A 13811-nucleotide genomic window follows, 5' to 3' on the forward strand; every position below is an offset into this window, starting at 1 on the left:
AGCAAGTCTTATGCTCTCACCAGGCTGGCTAGGAGACTGTTTCTTAGCATCTGTCTTGCCCAGTATTTGCATGTTAATTCTGCACAGTGCTGTTTTTGAGTGGAAATGCCGACAGGCTGTATAATACACAATTTAAGAACCGCCCCCCTGGGGAGGATGAATGCCCCTATTAATATGACTGACAGGCTTGTGTCACCGCAGAGACATGACGTCACATTGACAGCGACAGTGCCAGAAGGGAAACGCCTGACACAGGTGCACCATGCTGACCGCCTTGGAAAAGGAGGCGAATAAAAAAATGGGGACGTGTCGGGCATAAGCTGGAAGGAAGGAGAGAGACAGGCAGCCTTAAACATCCCGGTGTATCCTCCCAAAGTCAAGGTTGTGAGTGTGTCGCCAGCGGCCTGTTCAATCACTACAGGAGATCAACCTGAGCCTTTAGGAGCTAAGGCTACGAGTCTCTACAGCTTGAGCAAAAGGGCTCTGACTACTAGGTGGCTTTGCTAAATGATTTATATCTGGTGTCCCTCAGGCCCAGGGAAACCCCAGGCAGTGGGTGCATCTGCTAAGGGACACAGGAACTTTCCTAAAACTGAACTGCGGTATGTCAGATGGGAGCAGAGAAACCTTGTTCGGCTACTGTCCGTTTTGTGCTTGTTCACGGGCCGCAGAGATTGAATTCTCCAGAGACCCAGGAGTCACAGCCACCGAGCCACATCAACCTGTGTACCCCGAGGGACTTGCAGCAAAGATGCTCCCATTCAAAAGAAGAAAATGACAGTATATTGGGTAGTGCTGGTAGAGATGGGACGTGCGTTGCACTAGGAAAAATATACCCAGTGCGTGGATAAATAAAAATGATCTTTGACTCTTTCTGCACAGAGCCTCAGGTGGTAAGTTGGGGGTCCCTGCTCCAGAGCTAGCAACCCAGTGTTTTTCCTGAGCGCAGACTATAACCGCTGACATTGTCTCTGCATCAGAAAGTCTGTCTTAGAGCTCCATACAGGTGCATCTTGTCTTAATTAGAGCAGCGTATTCACTGCAACCTCTCCAGTGGTAAATAACATCTGCAAATAATTTCTAGTGCTTCTGCCAAAGCTGGGAGATGCACAACCTGTCATCTGAGATCGTGTCGGTGATTAATGACATACCTGACCAAAAATGCCAGTAGACATAGCCCATTATATGGGCTGGGTTTTGGGACAGGTGTGCCATTAATCACTGACGTCAGTAGACCCGTGCCAATTTCTAACAACTGCGTCGGAGTTACTCTGAGTTGGCCTGTTGTAAAGACATTTGCAACTTCTGAATCTGGGTCAGGGGTTGCGTGTTGTGATTCTCTTTCCCAGTGACTTTTTTTAACCATAACTCTGGTTTATCAGCCCAGTATTTTTTTTAACCATAACTCTCATTTATCAGCCCCCTACTGCTTTCATTGAAGTAACGGCACAACGCTCATTGACTTCAGCAGGTGCAATATTGGGCCACGTGTGGCTTATTCTCACCCATGATTTATGTAAATGGCCAACTGCAGGTAGAGCTGGTTGTGGATTTTCTGATGAAACAGGACTTTTCAAGAAAAATGCTGCGTCACTAAAACCTAGCTATTTCATGAAAATGTAGTGGTTTTGACGAACTTCTGATGAAATATCGATATTGAAAGCTCTCTTGGTTTCCTATCGGCTCACCTGGTAGACTGCTCAGGCTATGGCTTTGGGCTTTCTATCTGGACTCAGAGTTTTTAGAGCATTGAAGCTCCCTGCTGGAGCTGGGATTGTTAAAATCCCAGATCCTAATTTGCAAGGCTCCTAGCACACCTATGACTCCCAGGGCTTCAAGGTTCTCACCACCCTGTCAGTCCATCAGGGCTAATGGGGACCCAGGACCTTGAAGGCCCTGGCAGCTAGAACTGGGTCAGGAGCCTTGAAATTTGGAAGCCAGGGCTCCCTGGCTCACTTTTATTCCACAATTTTCAAAATTAAAATCTTTTGGTTATTTCAAAGTAATCTCCATCCTCCCCCCAAGAGTCTCTCCTTCCATGAGTCAGGTATCCACGTTGTAGCCGTATTGGTCTAGAGGCAAAAGCAATCCGGACTGGTGGTAGAGGTGATATCTTTTATTAGACCCACTAGATTTTTGCAACCAGAGGCAAAAGCAATCCGGACTCATGGTAGAGGCGATACCTTTTATTAGACCAACTCCATTTAAAAAAAAAGAATTTTTTTTGCAAATATCTAGTGGGTCTAATAAAAGATATCACCTCTACCACAAGTCCTGATTCCTTTCTCCTTCCATGGGGTATTTGGAAATATTATAGTTTTGAAATGGAATGAATGTTTTGAATTTCCTGCAGAACAGAAATCCCACCTTTCAGCCAGCTCTGGTTGTTGAATTTTCACAGAGCTGTTCATGACCCCCAAACAGAGAAGTCAAATTCACAAAGGAACCCATTGGAGTTGCTGACAACAGAGAATTGCAAGTGGCTTACCTGCATTCAGCAAAAAGGAACAAGGCATTCCTCTTATTTCCTCAGCCTAGCTATGAACTACTTGCTTAGGTTAGTGCATGAGTATTTGGGATGACCCGATTAATAATTACCAATAAAATCGGTATTGCATTGGGCCTCTATTGGCGCCTGCCTGGAATCTTCATTCTTACCAGATAGGCACCGAGCGCTGTGGAATTGGAGTCAGCCCATGACCGAAGGGGGTGCTAGTTTTTCTAGAAGGGGAAAACTGTGCAACCAGCAGGAAAAGAGAAGACTGGGCCTCAATGCAACTTCACCTGTGACTCAAACCCTGGTAATCCTACCAAAAATGACCAATTTGGAGGAAAAGAAAAGAATGACCTCTTTAAAAAGGTACTTGATGGAGGGAAGCTCACAAGTTGAGTGAAACCTTCCATAGAGAAATAGAGGGGAAGGTGTCTGGGGTGAGCGAGTCAAAAGTAGATGGCTATCACTATTGCATATGCAGTGTGCATATAAAAAGAAACAGGAATATTCACTTACAGAGCACGCTGTATATAGTCTATAGGTGATGTATAATATGCAGTTTTAGGTTGCATGAAATGGTCTCCATATATAAGTAGATATGTATGTGTTTCCTATGAACATGCAAATCCATTTCTCTTTCTTTACAAACAGGTGACGTGTTTCATACACCGAGGAATACGTACGTGCATATGCACATGTGAATGGGGTCCATGACAGGTAAAGCTGCTTGCAATTTTTCAATCAAAAATATTTTTTTCATTAAGCATTTTTTTTTTTTTTTTTGAACAAAGCGTTTCACAGAAAAATTTCCTTTTGTTCCCAACTTTCGGGATTTTCATGGTCAAATTAGAAAACCAAACCCTGGATTCTTTTTGTTGAAAAATAACTTTTTTTGTTCAAATTAATTTTTCAGTTTCAGTATTGAACGCCATTATTATTGTTGTTATTCTTATTGTTATTAAGCACGGTTAGAGAAAAGTTGGGCTAAAAATAGAAAAGAAAATCAAAATGTCCAACAAAAGATAATTTTCAGTTTTCAATCAGCTTGATAGGAAAAATCTGTTTGAAATTGCTGGCTAATCATACTAAGGGTAAACCTGTCTCAATGAACCATATTTAAACTAATGTTTCTTTTTTATTAAATCAATTGTATATGAGGATTATTCTGCACATACATTCACAAACCTAACAGCACATCTGTATTCTTCACCAACACGCATCCAGTGACTGCAACTTCCTCCAGTGTGATTAAGTCCAATAACCTCAGCTAGTGTAGATCACTTTAAATCCATTTGAAGATGTGGACCCTTATATCTGGAGGTGAATGTTTGCTCTTTCTTTTCTTTTTTTTTTTTGGTACTGTTATAGATTTTGTACTGTTTCAGTTGAAATGATACCAATCCAAGCCCTAGTGTGGACAGTTATACCAGGATAAAGCCCCTGTAGGTATTATCTACATGGGGAAATTGCCCAGCATAGTTACAGTGAAATAGCCATCCTGCTGTAGCTTTAAAGCCTAACTCCCTGTTATGGACACTCTGTTCCAAAATAAAAATGACTTTATGCCAGAATAATAGCTTCATTTTGGAAGCAGAGTAATTATTCCAGAAGAAAATGGCACGTATTCCAAAGTAGCATGTTCACATGGGGGAGACTGTCCAGGAAAACCTTGGTGGAGTAGTTAGTCTGGGAAATTTCTCATATGTAGACAAGGTCCTTGACAGGTAGAGATTATTCCCTTTCTTGCAGGGAGGGGGTAGTAAGTACTTTCATCCTGGTATAAAGGTGTCCACACAATAGGGGGTTTACGGCTGTCACTATATCTGCATGGGTGAAATGACCTGACTTTGGACAAGGGCTGGGATCCTTTCTTGGAGGCTGTGCCTCATTGTGGGTGGGAGTGCTAGTGTAATTCCCCGCGGAGCTGTGACGGCAGGAGTTTGAATGCCTGTTTTGGGCTACGCGAGCTGGCTGGGGCAGCAGAATGGTTAAAATATCTTGCTCCAGCTCCAGAAGCCCGTACGTGAGCCCTGCTCTGGGCTTGTGTCCAAAGCTTTCCCCAGGCAGCCCTACTGTAAACGGGTACCTGTCATGCGGGCTGGGGATTCAAAGGCAGCTGGAGGTTGATGCTAGCCACATCACTCCCCCGTGTGCCGCTGGCTAAGGAAATTGCTGGGCCTTTAGTAGGCTAGCCTCGGGGGTGGCTGGGGTCAGGTGGACCTTTGACCTGCACGAACTGGACAGGTCAAAGGCCAGGCTCCAGACAACACGCATTTCACCGATCCTCCCGGCTGCGGTTTGAGTGCCGGACCGACCCCTTCTCCCTGAGCCAGAGCAGCGCAGCTCAGTAGCCATGCTGGCCAGCAGCCCGATCACGCAGAGCCGCCTTTGGGCCCCCAGCGCCGTCTGATGGAGCGGGCAGCATTCGGATTCCCAAGGCCTCAGATGCCCTCTGCTTCCCTCTGGCTGCACGCGTGGCCACCCGTCTCGCCGCGGACAAAAGGAGGAGACGGCGTTCCCGTGCCCCATCGTTGGCTGCGCTGGACCGCTACTGCAGAATACCGCAGGCCTTTCTCCGAGCCCCGTGCTGGACCGGCAGCTGTCTCGCTCTGCCCGGCCTGGCCTGCCTTCCATCCCTCGAGACTCCAGGGGCAAGCACTTGGCTCTGCTGGATCTCTGTGTATGCGTGTGTCTGTCTCGGCGCGCAGAAACGCATGCGTGCCGTTTCCTCCTCCCCACCTCCTGTCCTCCACCAGCCTGGCTGCAGGAAACCGGCTGGCTGCTGCTGCCCCAGCATCAGGGGAGCCGAGCGGGTTAAACCTTGGGCTTGTTGGGGGGAGGCTGGGAGGGGGGCATAAAGGGGGGTGGGGGAGACATCTCAGGGTGAGAAGTGTGAATTCCTCACAGTCTGTCTGACAGCTATAAAACCGACAAAAGCCGACTTGGGAAAGCCACTAGGCAGCTCCTCCTCTCTGGAAGCCCAGGCTCTTTGGCCGCCCTTTGAAGTTTGAGGAGCGAGCGAGCGGGGAGGGAGAGAGTGTCTGCAGCTCCTGCTCCTCCTTCTGCTGCTGCTGTTGCTGCTGCTGCTACTCACTCTTCCCCCACACACAAGCCTTTTGCACCTGGTGTCTGGAGCATCTTCAGCCTTAAAACTAACCCCTTGCACCTTGCTGGCACTTCCCAGTTTGTCAAGGTATGGCTTATTTCTTGTCTTTTCATGGCAGGGAGGCATCATGGATGGCATATTGTTTAGAAGAGGCAAAGAAAAGACAGCCCCCTCCTTTCCCCCCTGACCCTCGACCAAGCCAAAATGATTGAAGTGCCAGAAAAGTAACAACCCCTGTCCGTTCAGACAAGGTGGCTTCACCTTCACTCCTCGCTTTGGGGTTACTTAGACGTTGCTGAGTCCATGTTGTACCTTAGGAGATGGATCTGAAACCTGATAGCGTTACTGGAGGAGAAGAAAGTTAAAGCTCTCCCTCCCTCTCTGCTTTGCCATTCAGACATGGGATTTTTTTCCACCCCCCCACCCCCATCCAAAGCTTAATTAGTTGTCCTTTGGATTTTTATTTTTGGTCAGGATTTCCTCCCGCAGCACCTCCTCGATAGTTAGGGTAGGGTTTTTCTTTTAACCTTTTATTTTTTTTTTTTGACTGAATATAGGATAAACCCTGAGCAAGTTATTTTATTGGCCCTGGACCAGAAGTGTCTGGAAGTCTTAATGAAAACCAAGTGTAAGGCAAGTCTCAGCCACCTGTCCCCGGGACTCACAGCCAAGAACTCCGGGCTTCAATTAATCAGTGGATTCTGAGCTTTGGAAACCGTCTTCTGGATATTAAGCCAAGCGGCGTGGTAATGCCAGGGTGGGGGAAGGATAAGGCAACCAGCTGATGATTCCTGTTAACCAGGCATCAGCCAAATCCGTGGTGGTGTTAACAGTAAATCCACCTTCCCCAGAGTGCCACAAAAGCCCAGGGAAAGCATTAAAGGGGTGAAAAAGAGACACTTTTATGTTCCAGACCTCTTGATTTTACAATCCCTTCCCCTCCTCCCCTGAGCAACCTGTGTCTTACTTAACTCTCCGCTCTCTGGATGTACTGAGTGTTTACTTTTGAAGGATAATCTAATCTGGAACAGTGATCCCCCCCCCCTCCTGTTGCAGACATGAACTGCTTTGATTGTCTTGGACCCTGATTTCCTGAAACTTGCTCATCTCTGGCTTTAGCAATGGGGGGTCCTCCTACTTCTCTTTGAAACAGACTGTTATATTGCTCTGTTTTTTTTAAAGCCCTATCCTTCTGAGTCAGTGGGTTTGCTTTTACACTTCTTTCCAAAGATGATGTAGCGGATGGAGATGAAAGGCTTAGAACTGTGATCCTTTTTACATTTTTTTTTCCAAATCTTGGGTGATGTCTTTGCTGTAGGAACAAACTTTTCATCGGTGAGAACTAGAATGGATCAAGAGGACCTCCTAATGAGAGAGCAAAAATCACCATGGTTAATTGTGATCTCTTGTATCATTTTAGAAGTCTTTAATTCATTGGGTAACAGTGCTGCAAGGAAGATATTCTGAGGCACTGACTTCTTAAATGTAGGGGCAGTTCATGCTGTTTGGTGTCTCAAGCGTAACCCTTGCAACCCACTGGAACTAATTGAATACCCTCTTCTCCCTAGTTTTCTTTGGCTGTAATGAATTGAGACTAGAGAGTGATTTTAGTCTTCTAAAAACCCATCAGACTAGCTTATCTGGGAGAGGTCCTGAGGACAATGGACTCTTGCTAGTGACATTTATCCATCATTAGGGTACGGTCCAATACTTATTAAAGCCAATGGCAACACTTCCATTGACGAAATAAAAGTGCAGGCTCAAGGCCTCGTAATAATTCATGAGCCCTGTCATTTTATGGATGCAAAGCGCTGTGTTCTTTGTGATATCCAGTGAAACAGGGTATGTACGGCGTACCCTCTGTGTCTTCCAAAGGACTCTAGAAAAGAGGGGCCTTGAGACTGTAACATGGACCATTTCTCTAAAAATAAGCTCGTCGTGAATTTGGATGGATGATTTGAATGGCATGATGTTTGGCCTGTTGCTTTCTAGAATGAAGATCGTTAAATGGAGTTGGAGCAGCATCTTTGTCAGTGAAGGCTCTCACCTGAAGGAGACCCTTGCCATCGTGTTCTTCGTAGGAAACATTGCTTTTGTGATAGCGCAGGTAAGTGTATCAGCTCGGCGAGTGACCTTGCGCTCGTACGCTGTGTTTATTTCAGGAAGGATGCCCTGTTTGGATAGGTTTTCCCTGTAGTCCAGGTCCTGTTCCTAAGAGGTAACTCGGCAGGTAACATGCTGGTGCTGAAAGGATAGCTCCAGGCTTACCTGTTGGCCTGGTCTGTGAGCTCCCCCGCAGAAACAGGCATGTCCCACCGAGCGCAGGTATCCACCCACTCGAACACAGGTGCCTGACATCATGCCGTAGGAGCTTTAAGCGGAGGCACTTGGTCTAATATGCATATTCGTCTTTCCAGTGCTAGGCTTTCCTTTTGCGTGCTACATTTTGCCAAGAGAGAGTCACTGTATAGAGGTAAAACGGGATAAAATTCTGCAGGCTCGTTAGCTGGGATGGCATGTTCTCCCCCATTCATGGACAGCTGCTTGAGTCTTTCCCAAGAAACACTAAATGTATAGAGGCCTGTGGTGGAGAGAGAACATGGGGTGGGGAAATAATGAACCCTATATAAAAAAAACAACCCAACCACTTGGCCCCACAGAGATGGTTTATGGAGAAATGCTCCTAGCCAGCATGTAGGAGGAACACAGGGGTACAGGAGAAAATGGTGAGATCCTGGAGCCAGGATGAGATGGGGCAGGATAGCTCAGGAGACCTTTATTGCTGCTTCAGGCAGGAGCAGTATGTGTGAGTGGTGTCCCTTGGCCAACACATGGAGGGCTGAGCTGGGGACCTCAGGTTGGTGCTGCTGGATCTGAAGAGCCAAGGCTCTGACAATGGGCTTTGCCAACTTATATCCTCTGTGTTTTGGCCCCAAGGGACGTGTGTGACATCCTCATTAATGCATTACATGTGCATCACACTGGCACCCACTACCAGCTGTAGCACAACAAGGGCAGATCACACATAGATGCCGTAATTCCTTCCTCCTGTCAAGAGCGGTGTGTCTGAGAGAGAGAGTTAGGTTTGTCAAACTATCCAGCTGTGACAAGAGCATACATTCATGGAAGTCAGGCCAAGGTTTAGCCTTGGATTTGAAAGGCAGCATTTCAAATATCTATTGCACACAGTGCATATAACAGTCTCTTCAGCCTTCCTAGGTTGAACACAGACAGGATGCAATGAAGGGCTAAAACTGCAACCTTCGTTTGAGAGGTTTGAGGACTGAGCCCCCCCCTGTGCTCCTTGCATTGTCAAAGCTCCCATTTTGAATTGAAGGGGCATTTTGGCTGTGTAAAGCCTGAAGAATATGTTCAAAACATGTTTCTGACAGAAGAGCTGTCTATGAGAAGATGCCGATTTGGCAAAATGGAAGCACGCTGTACAACCATGTCAAGGTTGAGGCCGTTTCATTTGGAGAAGTGACCAAAGCAAATCTTTCCCCAGAGGTTAACATTTTCCTGCTTGACCTTACCACAATATTTCACGATGATTTTTTGTTTGTTTGTTTCTAAGCAATATTTTCATTTCTAAAATAATATTTTTTGATCACAGTATAAATGATAGTATAAAACAAACCAGGTGGAATCAACATGAAATGATTTGGTTGACCGCAAAATGCCAAGTTTTGCTTAACAGGAAATTCCACGTGTTGATTTGCAACGAAAGCAAATTTCAGAAATGTAGAATGTCCTGCAAAATGGGGATTTCAGCGTTGCACAACTCTACCCCCAAACACAGCAGGGAAAGGATGCCTGTCTTCTGTGTATAGCAGTTTAGACCTACAGGAACCACAGAGAGGGACTTCTTATGCCCACGTGCTGTGGTTCAGTGAACGACCATGGAAAGTGGGATATTTGAGGGGTCGGCAAGGGTGTGGATAGTAGAACTGTGAACTGCAAAGATTCACTGGTTCACAGGTCCATTATGGGGAGAGATGCAGCAGGTTGCAGCTACTGCTACCTCTAGGCTTGGATGCTGTGGTGATGGGCACTATAGAAAAACCCCAGTTGGAGCACGAGCTTGTAACGGCAGCTGTTCCTGCTGCCCTCTTGGAGAAATGATGCCCTTCCCCAAGGACCTATATATTTCCTCCCATTTGTACCTCCCTAGTTAGGCATCTGGGAGTGCAGTTTGCACACATGGGACCTAGTATCCCCGAGAGTAGCAGTCCTGGTCAAGCTATCCCTGCAGTGTGAAGGTTTAACACCTCTTCTCTTCTGCACATGAATGCCTGGTCTTGCAAATAGGATAATGCACAGACGTCCAACAGCCTTGAAGAAGGAGCAGATGTCACTGCGTATTGGTGGGGGGAGTGGACCAAATGGACAGCGTGCACTAGGACGTGTGGGGGAGGAGTCAAGTCCCAGGAGAGGCATTGCCTCCGGCAGAGGTACTGTGAGAACAATTGAGTGACTCCTGCATGCTGGAGGGCCCTGTGCTTGAGGATGTTAGGCAAGCCACCTTTCTGCTCTTGCTCATAGATTCATAGATGGTCAGGGGCTGGAAGGGACCTTGCAAGATCGTCAGGTCCAGCCCCCCTGCACTAGGCAGGAAAAGACAACTGGGGTCAGGCAGCCACAGTACAATCTGTGGACCTTAGTTTTTGTAGGTGAGAGGTGGACGTGGCGTAGTATCTTGCACCACAGTAAAAGCAGCACTGATAGGAGGAGCTGACTTGCAATCCCTGGAGAAGGGAGATCACCAAACCATAGACCTAGCTTCCAAGTGCTTCCCCCAGCCCAGGATGGACCACCTCCCAGGGTGTCTCTGCCCCTTCGGTGAGTCTCTGGCTCTGGCATGTCTACATGCGCAGCCAGCCAAAACTTTGGTCATTGCCCCTTAAAACAATTATTTATCATTTGTCCTCTGGGAGTTGACTGGACACTGTCAACTCATCCCTCTCTAAGCCACCAAGTTCACAGATTTTAATGCCCCAAAAGACCCTTTGATCACCTTTATCTGTTCTCCGTTATCCCATGGGCTGGTGGAATTGCACCCTATAGGAGACTAATAAACTTTCATTTGACTAAAGTGTATCCTCCAGAACTGCATACATCTGGAGCTACATGCTGAACCACTGTGCAAACTTGAAGGGAGTAATTAAAAATACTTCCCATGGTGCCTTGAACTTTAACTTAACAGTTTTAATTGAGAACTATTAAGGAAGTCCTGAAGCTGCTTTGATCACTCTGGACTGCCCATGGGGCAAGAGCAGTCTGTCTTTTTAGTAAGTGTTTGTACAGCGCCTTGCACAGTGAGCCTCTGATCCCTGGTTGGCACTTGCAGATATTACATTAATGGGATTTGCAAATGCTGATGATAACTGAAGTAAATGGGGATTTTGCCGTGAGTGGAGAGACATGGGTAGCCGCGTTAGTCTTCAGTCAAGCAGAAGGCAGGGTAGATTAGTACTTTATAGACTAACTAAATCTTCCCACAACATCTGATGAAGTGAGCTCCAGCTCTCAGAAGCTTGCCTCTGTCTCTCTAGCTCTCTATCTACATACAATTTATTGAATCTACAAGGTGCAAATCTACCCTGCCTTCTGCTTTTGCCATGGACTTCAATAGGATGATGCCTTAATTCTAGAAGACAATGCTATTGGATATGGGAGCACCTATGAAAACAGGCAATGTAGGTATTATTTTCCAAGAGAGTCTAACCTCATTTCTAAGCATCATTTCTTTGTTCAGAAGGAAGTCTGTGAGTGGGCTTGCTAATAAAACCTGCACTGGGACATCCAAAAGATACCAGCTCTGCAAAGTACAAGTAAGAATACTCTTTTTTTTTTTTTTTGCATTACAAATATTAAAAAATGATGTTTTTTGACTTGTGATCCGCCTCCCCCTCCCATCCATCTGCAATTCTGGATAGCTCACAAGAGTGGAAAATGACTGGCGTTCATCTTGCCATATGCCTTTCCCAGCCCAACCCAGCAAAAGAGTAACTGCTTTTATTCAAAGGCTTTTCAATGGCTCCCATCGCCGTAGCATTGGAGCATGTCCACAACAAGCCCCTGGGATAGGCGAGCATTATTGTTACTCAGTGGATGGGTAGGGTAGCAAAGCACAGAAAGATGAAGCGATTTGTTCTCATTCATTGAATAACCCTGCAGAAGAACGAGGAACAGAACCCAAATCGCCATCCCACGTAGCTGCGGCTGTAGCTGTGGTTGCTTCTCCAGTGCACCCCACCGGGATAGACGCAGTTTGGAGACATGGTGACTTGGATCCCACCCTACTCCTTGGCCTCGTGCGGGGTGCCATGGAGCAAGAGCTGTCAAGGGGGTCTGCTGGGGGGCTGGGGGTGGGCATCACCCCGAATCCCGGTTCTGCCATGTGTCAGCTGAGGCTGCTGGTGGAGGAGAAAGAGATGAGCTGTCTTCCAGAAGGTGCTCATCCTCCAGCTGTCCCAGGCCTTTTCAGAGCTGGGTAGAGCCAGGCTACAGGACAAACCATGAACTGCTAATTGTGGAAGCAGTCAGTTGAGATGTGCCAGAAACCTCTCCTGCATTTTGTTTTCATCAGGATATTAATGTATCCCCTTCTAGGAGTGCCCGCCTAACGGAAGGAGCTTTCGGGAGGAACAGTGTTCATCGTTTAACTCCCATGTGTATAATGGAAGAACGTATCAATGGAAACCTTTATATCCTGGTAACAAGACATTCTTTGTGTGCTTTATAACACTTAGCCAAAATATTTTGATAGCTACTGTGCTGCACACTTCAGGAAGGCTCCTCCTCTGGTGTACTAAACTGATTTACAGGGACACCAGTCACTGTCTCCCAGGTTCAGAGGAGCATTCGGTGGCTACAAAGCAAGGTCTTTAAAAAAATAATAATTTTGTTATATAAAATGATGAATTAAAACAAAGGCAAGATCCTGCAGTCTTCTCCCAGGCAAAACTCCTGTTTGCCTGCAGTGGATCAGGACTTGCAGGTTTGAATGCTAAAGGTCTCATAAAGAATATGGAGAGCTCCAACAATGAGAAGCTGGCTTGCTCATGCAAAATGCCTTTTGAATGGGTCAGTATGTCCACTGAGTCGACTTGTCCCATTTCAGCGATGCTGGATGACACATGCCCTCCTCCCCCAGAACATGTCCCTTGTGTGTTTTATCAAGTGTCGCTGAAATGAAGGGAGTCAACTGGATAGTCACACAGGGAAAAGTTTTATAATTGGCTGTGTGACTGAGGAGATGAATGCCTAGGTTTGAAACATAACTCCCCTTGAAATCAGTACTTTTAAAAATCTGGGCCGCTGTCCCATTTTCAAAAACGCCTTGGACACTGAGGAGCCTGAGTCCTTGGGGTTTGGTGCTTTTATAATTATTTCCCCCCACCATGATATGCAAAAGTATCTTGGTGTCTAGAGATGCAGACAGGCACTTAGCAGGGTTTTCTAACCTCTTTGTAATCCAAGACACAAATTAAGTCCTACTTGGTCTTGTCCCTGGACTGGTTCACCCCCACCCTATAGTGCCCAGGTCAGGGCCTAAACGATGGATTTTTGCCCATCATTTTTTTGACCAATGTTGCATGTTTCCTGTGGGCAGGTGGGAATGTCCTCACATATATCCACTATTCAGGATTGTTGACCAGATCATTTCAGTGAATAATCTGGCTGATGGAGCAGCTCACTGGGAGACTTACAGAATAATGATTTGAAATTCAAGCTGTTTTGATTAGATGCACAGGCCAGCTGATATATTTCCGTTCCCTAATTGGCTGAGTGTAGCTCTTACAATCAGGTTTCTGGCCCAAATATGATTTTGCCATATATTTTCCATGAATATTTTGCAGTATCCACTTAAAAGTTGCTCCCCCACTGAGCGCTTCTGCCAATGACATAGCTGCCTGAATATTTGCAGAAAGCAAATGCAACAGAGGGTGCACGCAGTCCAAAGGATTTAATGAACAAATGCAGATGAATACTTGCAGATTTTGCAGTTTGTCCAGCTACAATTTTAAATCGATGTTAGCTGTTAATTTATCTAATGGCTGTATGTGTATATTAATAGATAGAAATCGTTATGTGTAGAAGTATCTTACATGTACATATATATGCATTGCATAGGTATATTTAGATGAGAGGTATATTTATATGATTTAGGTATATAGGTATGATTTAGGCATAGGTATATTTATATGA

The 13811-nt window shown here is 46.0% G+C and overlaps 1 protein-coding gene across 7 annotated transcripts in view; it reads left to right on the top strand.

Annotated features, from left to right (window-relative positions):
- The window catches only part of ADAMTSL2 (ADAMTS like 2), a 134248-nt gene that overhangs the window by 84412 nt on the left and 36025 nt on the right, over window positions 1–13811 (top strand). Inside the window, exons 2-8 of one of the 7 annotated variants that reach the window (XM_059715651.1) lie at window positions 3146–3211; window positions 3719–3814; window positions 6158–6233; window positions 7593–7707; window positions 9909–10051; window positions 11356–11431; window positions 12213–12315. In XM_059715651.1, coding sequence (XP_059571634.1) covers window positions 7594–7707; window positions 9909–10051; window positions 11356–11431; window positions 12213–12315 — 436 coding nt within the window. In that variant the 5' untranslated portion in view covers window positions 3146–3211; window positions 3719–3814; window positions 6158–6233; window position 7593. The other 6 variants (XM_019501015.2, XM_059715652.1, XM_019501019.2 and 3 more) reach the window with 6 other exon arrangements.

The sequence above is a fragment of the Alligator mississippiensis genome, chromosome 12 (genome assembly GCF_030867095.1).
Source record: "Alligator mississippiensis isolate rAllMis1 chromosome 12, rAllMis1, whole genome shotgun sequence".
NCBI lineage: Eukaryota > Metazoa > Chordata > Crocodylia > Alligatoridae > Alligator > Alligator mississippiensis.